The 8,416-nt window shown below is 57.0% G+C and overlaps 1 protein-coding gene across 1 annotated transcript in view; it reads left to right on the plus strand.

Moving 5' to 3' along the window:
* RBPMS2 (RNA binding protein, mRNA processing factor 2) overlaps window positions 1–8,416 on the plus strand; it is a 33,506-nt gene that overhangs the window by 22,133 nt on the left and 2,957 nt on the right. Inside the window, exons 4-6 of the mRNA XM_006141726.3 lie at window positions 402–464; window positions 753–903; window positions 1,262–1,410. Coding sequence (XP_006141788.1) covers window positions 402–464; window positions 753–903; window positions 1,262–1,410 — 363 coding nt within the window. The remainder of the gene's footprint in view (window positions 1–401; window positions 465–752; window positions 904–1,261; window positions 1,411–8,416) is intronic.

Genomic DNA, 8,416 nt, shown 5'->3' on the forward strand with positions numbered 1-8,416 from the left:
GGGGGGGGGGGCCATCGGAGCCCCTCTCTCACCAGCTGTCTGAGCCTTCGGCTCCTGGCCCTGGTGTTTAGCTCTTGGCCACCAGAGCCGCTGCCTGGCCGCCATGGCCGGAGATGCTAGAAGTGGTAGTGAAGCCCTAACTCCTTCCGCAAGGGGGCCGTGGCTGAGAGCCCGTGTCCTCGATCCTGAGGGTGGGCATTGGGGAGCTCTGACTTGTGCTGTACGGGGCGCCTCTGCGCCAGCGGGACCTGGGAGGACATGGCCAAGGGGCGTTTTCTTCCCCTTCCTGCCCCTCTCTTCATTAGCGGGACAGACACGCTTGGCGGTTAAGGGTGGTCTTTCCGTTTGGAGGGGGAGGTCAGTGGGGACGGATGCGAGGGCTTCTCTCTTTGTCCTGCCAGCCTGTCGGTTTTGTGATCTTCGACAGCCGGGCAGGAGCAGAAGCAGCCAAGAACGCGCTGAACGTGAGTCTGCGAGCACTAGTCTTGCCCCGGAGTCCCTGTTCCATCCTCTGCAGACCTTCCTCCACCCCTTGCCCAAGCAGGGGGTCCACGCGCGAACCCCACTTCCCAGCCGTGCCAGGACAGGGTCCTCGGCTGCGCTGTGTGCCAAATGCCATCCCGAGGCCCGGGCAGCATTTCCTCTGCAGGGCAGGTCTTCCCAGCTGGTTCCTGGGACCCTTCTGTACCGGCTGCAGGTGGCAGTGCTGCTGCTGCAGAGTGAGCCCCTCCTTTCCTTCCCTCTTTGTGTAGGGTATTCGCTTTGATCCCGAGAACCCGCAGACCCTGAGGCTAGAGTTTGCCAAAGCCAACACGAAGATGGCCAAGAGCAAGCTCATGGCAACCCCGAACCCCACCAACGCGCACCCCGCCCTTGGAGCCCACTTCATTGCCCGGGACCCCTGTGAGTGCTCTGAGCCGCCCTTTTCAGCCCGCCCTTTCCAGGCCTTTCTGAGACTCAGGCATTCTCCTCCCTGGCAGCCTCTGGGCCTGGCCAAGCCCCTGCGCTGTCAGGGGGACCTGACTTCCCCAAGGTTTCTGGGACTTCTCTTGGTTGGCGTGGGCGGAGGTCTGTCTGGGAGCTTCCTGAACTAGAAAGGCTGCTCTGTGTGCCAAGCCTCGTTACCATGAACTGCCTGGTCTTGGGGTCCTCCATGGGGAGCCGCAGCCCACTAGAGCTGGATTCCCGTCTGTGTTTGGAGGGGGCTGATGGGAGTGGGGAGCGGCGTTCTGACAGTGGAGGCTGCTGTCTCCCGTTGCAGATGACCTGATGGGGGCTGCTCTGATCCCTGCGTCCCCAGAGGCCTGGGCCCCTTACCCTCTGTACACCACAGAGCTCGCCCCTGCCATCTCACATGCTGCGTTCACCTACCCAGCCGCCACTGCCGCCGCCGCCACCCTACACGCTCAGGTAAGCCCTTTGGTGAGGAGCAGAAGGGGGGACCTGGGGCTGCCACTGCATCTGCGCGGGGCGGGGAGGGTTAGCACGACGGACAGGCTCCGAGCCAAGGCAGCTGTTGCATCTGGTGCCCTCGGGGTTGGTGGGTGGTGATCCCAGCCTGGCTATGCAGGCCTCAGACCCTACAGCGGGGGGAGGTCTGTGTTGTGGCATGGGGGGGTGACTTCCAGTGGCAATGCCGGGACACCAAGAAGCCCCACAGGGAAGGCTGGGGGCATCCTGAGCCCACCTCAGCCTCTGCACAGTTGCGGGAACCAGGCTGTGAGGGAGCGGGCAGGGTGGCTGCCATGTGGCCTGCGCAGTAGGAGGGGGAGCAGAGGGAAAGGCAAGGAGAAGCCGGGAAGGGAGAGCTCGAGGGAACCAGGAGCTGCTCGCACATCCACCTTCAGGTCCTCTGAGGGCGCAGTGACCCTTGGGTCCGCCCAGTTCCAGGAGGGAAGTTTAGGTTCAGGGGCAGCCATGCTAGCACCCTGTCTCCCCGCCAGGGGGTTCTGACCACGGCAACTTCCAACTGCACCAAGGGCAGGATGGTGGCTAAGCTTGGCGCCGTGCCCGGGCTGAGCACTGCAGCCGGCTGGGCGATTGATCGGAGGGTAGGGAGGTGGCAAAGACCTTCCCTGGAGGAACTGCCCCACTGTTTACCACAGACCAGCCACTCTGGCGGAGCAGAGGAGCTGGCTCTGTCCCCCAACCTGGGCAGTCTGGTGCTCAGGCCAAGCCCTGCCCTGCAAGACACTGGGCCGAATCACAGACTCCCACCTCCCTGGGCCCTGCCACTCTCGGCTATGTGATCTTCACCTCCAGGCCTCCATGTCCTCATCTGTAAAGTGAGAGGGAGAGACCAGATCGGGTGGAGAGGTTCTGCCCTGTCCCCTCGGAGACGTGAGGCCGCTGCTGTGACAGCCAGGACGATGAGTCCGTCAAATGAACCTGGGAGAGGCGTGCCGCTGCCCACTGCCCCTGTCCCCAGACTCCATACCCAGGGCTGTGTGCCCACCTGTCGCCCTCACTGCCCCTGTCCCCAGACTCCATACCCAGGGCACCCTGCCATGCTGGGTCCAATCTCCATGCAAGCCTGGCTCTGGCTTTCAGTACCTGTGACCTCAGACGGCCCTACCGCCGTGCGCCTGTGTCTGTGAACCCAGTGAGAGTGGCAGCTCTTGGCAGGGGTTGTGACCGTGTTAGCAGAGAGGAAGTGCTGTGCATGTGGCGGGTGAGGACTGTGATTAACCGTCGGCTCCTCTGCCCGCCCGCGTGCCTGCCTTCCGGCCTCTCTGCACGGCTGAAAGTGTCTACAAAAGGGAAGTGGACACTGCTGATCCAAAGTGGATTGTTCTGAACCCAGGGGGCCAGTAGAAAAACTGAGTTTCCCTGTGCCTGGGGCAAGGAGGTGACTTCCAGAGAAGGTGGCATCAGTGGGGGAGACCGAGACCTCCTCCCTCTGCCTAGCCTGACACCCGACTGCTTGCCCTTCCCAGTGGTCCATTCCAGCCAAGGTCTCCACGGCCAGGTGGTCACAGGGGCCAGACCCGCAGGAAGGGGCCTGGGGGGCATCCTGTCCTGCTTAGTCTTGGCCTGAGGCCATCTTGCTTGGTCTCCCAGCACTCTTGATAAACCAGTTCCTTTGAAGAGGTGAAGTGTGAAAGCAGCCGGGGCTGGCGGGGCTCAGTGGGGCTCAGTGGGCTCGGCACATTAAGATGGTGCCCTGGGCCCAGCAGGCGGGGTGGAGGGGAAGGTGGCTGGGGCCCACGTGGCCAGCTAAGCAGGCAGTCCTAGACCCTGCCACTTGAGAATCAAGCCAGGCCCAAAGTCCTAAAAGGAGAAGGGGTCGTGGCATGGCCCTCCCCTCCTGGAGGGATTTTCCTCTTTCTCCCTCTCTCCCTGGTGAATGCACATGCCCTATAGCAAACCAGAACCAAAACCAGAAACCAGACGGATGGTGGCCTGAAAGCAGGGATCCTGTTCATTCGTGCCCCCAGGTCTCAGACGGGATTTCATTTTCCATTTCATCCCGAGGAAATGGTTATCTTTCCTTGTCTTGCTAGAGGATGCACCTGCTTGACAGGGAGGGGGGGGACAAAGCACCTCCAGTGGCTGGCACACTGGTCCCTTTCCTTCCATTTCTTCATCCCGCCAGGATTTGGGGCACGCACATGTGCATGCACACGTGCCTGGTGTATTTTTCAGGCTCTTAGGAATCAGAAATCAAAGCCAGTCATCCATATGGGATCTAGTTCCCAGACCCCCTAGGCCACTGGGCTGGCCCAGAAATAGGGTCTTCCCACATCGCTTTCTCCACTCGAATTGGTTCAGTGACTTCCCAAAGACCTTAAGGTTACAGAAGCTCCCCTGCCTTTCTTCCTGTCTGTGGTTATCATCTGACGGCTGCACCAACTCCATCGGCTTTGGGGACGAGGAAGTGGACTTGGTGTCTGAAAGCTCCTTGGAGCGCCCTTTGGCCCCGGGAAAGGGCTTCCTAAGGTCAGATGTCGTAGGTCTGCGCTTTCTGGGGAAAAGTAAATGGGCAGGTTTGTTTTCGTTTTCCTTTGGTTTATTACCTACTCCCCTAAAGCCACTATTTTTAGTCCTTAGATTTGGCAGGTAGTTGGGAACTGATGTGTAAATAAATCCAAAGATCTGATTCTTGTCCAAATACTATTTTATATGTGTGTGTGAATATATATGTGTGTGTGTGTAATTTTTCTTTAAAAAAAAAAAATTTTTTTTTTTTTTACTTGATCAGAGAGGGACCAGGGGACAGGGAGGGGCGGGTAAGAAAGCAAGCTGCCAGGTCTGGGACTCAAACCATGGTCAACCATGTGGGAGTCCAGCACCCTTAACCACCACACCACCTTCTGGCCCCAATTTTTCTTTTACATTTTTTTGTTTTTGTTTGTTTTCTGTAGGGCATGTGCCCTTCCTTGCCAGAGAGAGAAAGAGGAAAGCTGAGAAATAAACCCCCCAGGGGTGGTAGCCACACCACAGTCCCTCCTCTCTTCTGGGACCCTGAGCACGCACTCACATGCACCCAGTGGTGATTGTCAAGCTGCCCGATCCGGGACTCAGACTGTGCAGTTGGCCGTACGGGGCCCACCCACCGTAACCATCATGCTACCGGCTGGCGCCTATATTTACTCTGTAAAACTTCAACATTTGAACACTTTCTGTGTCATTAAATCCAGCTTTTAGGGACCAGCAGATGGCGTCCTGGTTATGTTACTGGACTCCCACACGGTTTGAGTCCCAGACCTGGCAGCTTGAATCTCATGTTGGGTGTGTGTGCCCAAAATTCTAAGAGGAGAATGGAGAAGGAATTGCAGCGTTGCCATCCTCTGTGGAGGGTGATTTCTCACTTTCTGTCTCTGTCTCCAGTGAGCAAATGCGCTGCGCAGCAAAACTCTCAAAAGAAAACAAAAATCACCGGGAACCAGCAGTTAGTGTAATGGCTATATCGCTGGACTCCCACGTAGTTGACCGCAGTTCGTGTCCCGGACCCGGTGGCTTAAAACTCACGCCGGGTGCGTGTGCGTGCGTGCCCAAGATCCCGAGAGGAAAATGGAGGAGAAGGGATTGCGGCGTGACCATCCCCCCGGGGGTGATTTCTTACTTTCTGTCTCTATGTCTCTATCTCTCTCTGTCTGGCGAGCGCATGCACCCTATAGCGAAAACCTCTCAAAAAAAAAAAAGATCTGCATTTGCAGTGCCTGCCTAGCAGCATGGCATATGTAAGGGCGTCCAGATCCCGGCAGGTGGTGGGATGCTTCACACACGGTCACACTGCAGTGGGTGCACTTGCTCTGACTCCAGGCTACGTGTCCTGTTCTGTTTTCCTGTGATAAATTCCTAGAGCTGTTACCCAGTTACACTGAAGGCTTGCTAATCTGAGTTAGATATTTTTCTTTAAAAAAAAAAAAAATGCAGGGCTATCAGGTGGCATAGTGGTTAAGGCGCTGGACTCCCACTTGGCCACCTCGGTTTGAGTCCTGGACCTGGTGGCTTGAAAGTCACACTGGGCGTGTGTGGGTGTGTGTGTGTGCCCAAAACCCCAGGAGAAGGGATTGCAGTGTGACCATCCCCCTGCAGGGAGTGGGGGGATATCTCACTTTTCCTCTCACTTTCTCTCTCTCTGTCTTGCTCCAGTCAATGAATGCAACTGATGGCAAAAACCTAAACCACACACTGTCAGCCATGTGGGGTCTGGCTCGGCCATTCTAACCACATTCCAGCAGGTGGCCCTGGGTGTCTTGTTTTATTGACCTTCTGGTGCGTGACACTTCAAGTTGTTTGGCCATTCATATTCTTTGTGGATTCACTCCTTCCTGTTTTTTTTTTTTTTTTTTTTAAATTATTTCATTTAGCTTTATTTATTTATTTATTTAAATTGACCAGAGAGAGAACAAGAAAGCAAGCTACCAGGTCTGGGACTTGAACCACAGTTGGCCATGTGGGAGCCCTGTGTCCTTAACCACCACACCACCCACTAGCCCCCCTTTTTTATGTGTCTTCTCAGTCTGTCCTGACAACAGAGAGAGGGGTGTCCTCCTCTCTAGGGCTCATGTGCCTGCTGGAGGGAGACAGAGAGACAGAAAGCAAGAAATCACCCCAAGGGAGGATGGCCACACCACAATCCCTTCTCCATTTTCTCAGGAGTTTGGGCACACATGCATGTGCACCTGGCATGAGTTTTAAGCCACTGGGTCTGGGACTTGAACCACGGTTGACTATGTGTGAGTCCAGTGACGTAACCATTATACCATCTGCTGGTCCCTGTAGCAGCCCTCTTAGGGCCTGGTCATTGTAGCCTGTGGGGTGGCGGCCCAGGACCCGCATCTCCCCCATGGACAGCTAGAGGCCCTGAGAGGACACTGACTGCTAGTTCCCTGACCTGGGGCCCCTGCCCGCTAGCTGAGGCAGGAAGAAGAGGTTCAGGGAGGGACTGTGCCTCTTCCAGAGCCCCAGGCCACTGACCTCAGTGCAGCCTGTCTGCCTTAGTGGCATGGCTGGGACCATCCTGAACCTGCAGACAGGAGCTTCCTCCACTTTCTCCCCAAGGAGCCACCGACTTGTCTCGGGCTGGAGAGAAGGTGCCGCTTTGGAGGTGGGGGTCACAGCACCTTGTGGAGAGGGGCAGGGTCTGGCCGTTCACTGAGGGAGGCCTGAAGAAGTACCCAAGGCCTCAGCTTCCCCACAAGGAAAGATGGATGAACTGGAAGGCCAGACAGCAGCTTAGCAGTAGTGCTTGCAAGGCTCTGCAAGGCTGACCCACATAAGAAGGTTCCAGGTTCAGGTCTGGAGACTTCCCTGAATGCAGTGCACACGTGCCCACGACCCAGGGCTGCCAAGCTGGGATGGACAAAGGCGGGACCCTATTGCAGGGGAACCTATCTCGCTTGCTCGCTCACTCTCATAGAGGAAAGAAGTAAGCTTTTAAAAGAGTAAATCGGGCCAGCAGGTGGTATGATGGTTGAGGCACTGGACTCTCACATGACCAACTGCAGTTCGAGTCCCATACCCAGTGGCTTGGAAGTCACACCGGGCATGTGTACATGTGTGTCCAAAATCCCGAGAGGAGACTGGAAGAGAAGGGATTGTGGTGTGGCCTTCCCTCCTGGGGGTGTTTCCTCATTTTCTTTCTCTCTGGCAAACACACACACCCTATAACAAAAACCTTTTTTTTGTGTAAAAAAAAGGGTGGTGTTACTCAGAAGGCTTCCTGAGCCCCTCCCTCCCGGTCATCCAGTTCTCCCTCGTCCTGCCCTGCAGGGCACCCAGCCAGTCCCAGCACTTCCTGCTGCAGGGAAGGGCGGAGGTCAGAGTGGGGGTGCTGCGCGGGAAGCACAGGCTTCTCTGGGAGTGGCAGTGCTGGCTTCCTCTGTCCCTGCCTTGTGCAGTGAGTCCTGGTGTCAGCCTGCTTCAGCTGAGTGTCCCAAGGCTCGGCCAGGGCAGGAGGAACTTCCTCCCACACAGCTGTCAGCCAGGAAGGGGAGGAACTGCTTCCAGATGTCAGGGAGGCTGAGTAGGAAATGCTGTGGCCTCCGAGGCTGGACGGCCCAGGGCGAGGAGTGGGTTCGGCCAGGTGGTTCCTGCAGCCCTGGACCGGCTGTCCTCTGGTGACAGCAGCGCCATCATGGAGCCCGTGAAGAGCTGGCTCAGTGGTGCCAAGGGTGGTCCTGCTGGGCACCAAGTATGCTGCTGGCTGGGTCCACAGTCCCTGGCTTCCCACCGAGCTGCAGGGGGTGCTGCTGGGGTTATGCATTGCAGAGCAGCACCTAGGGCTTTGGGGGCACGCGCGAGCCTGAGGCTTCCCTCAGTCCCCAGTGCCTGGCATTGCCCAGCGTCTCCTCTGCTTACCCAAGGCAGGAATTGCAAGACGACAAATGGGTGTTCTCTGTGTGCCTGGCTTTTTCTTTAAAGGTTTTTTGACCATAGGGTATTTGCACTCACTGGAGAGACAGAGACTGAGAGACAGAGAGAGGTAAAGTGAGAAATTATCCCCTGGGGGGATGGCCATGCCACAATCCCTTCTCCATTCTCCCAGAATTTTGGGCATATACACACATGCCACCCGTGTGAGTTTCAAGCTGTTGGATCAGGGATTTGAACCGTGGTCAGCCACATGGAAGCCTAGCACTTTAGCTACTACACTACCTGCTGGCCCCATCAGCTTCTTGTTTTCTACAAGGTCTCTTGAGTGCTACCCCCCTCTTTCTTAGGGGACCCCTGGCCCCTCAATGAAGGTTCAGCTTCTCCTGGGCGGCGTGGCGTGGGCAGCCTCTGCGGCTGGCATAGCACACTTCCAGACTGCTCTGTGGGGTTAGGGTGCCTGTTTTCTGGACCCGCTTCTGGGAATCCAGCTTTGGGGGCTTCTGCTACTGCTCTGACCTGCTGGCACGTGGTACCTGCCCGGCATTGGCGAGATGTCCTGAAGCTGCCAGCCACCCATGTGCGGGCTCAGCGG

The sequence above is a fragment of the Tupaia chinensis genome, unplaced genomic scaffold (assembly GCF_000334495.1).
Source record: "Tupaia chinensis unplaced genomic scaffold, TupChi_1.0 Scaffold000063_1, whole genome shotgun sequence".
Taxonomy (NCBI): domain Eukaryota; kingdom Metazoa; phylum Chordata; class Mammalia; order Scandentia; family Tupaiidae; genus Tupaia; species Tupaia belangeri.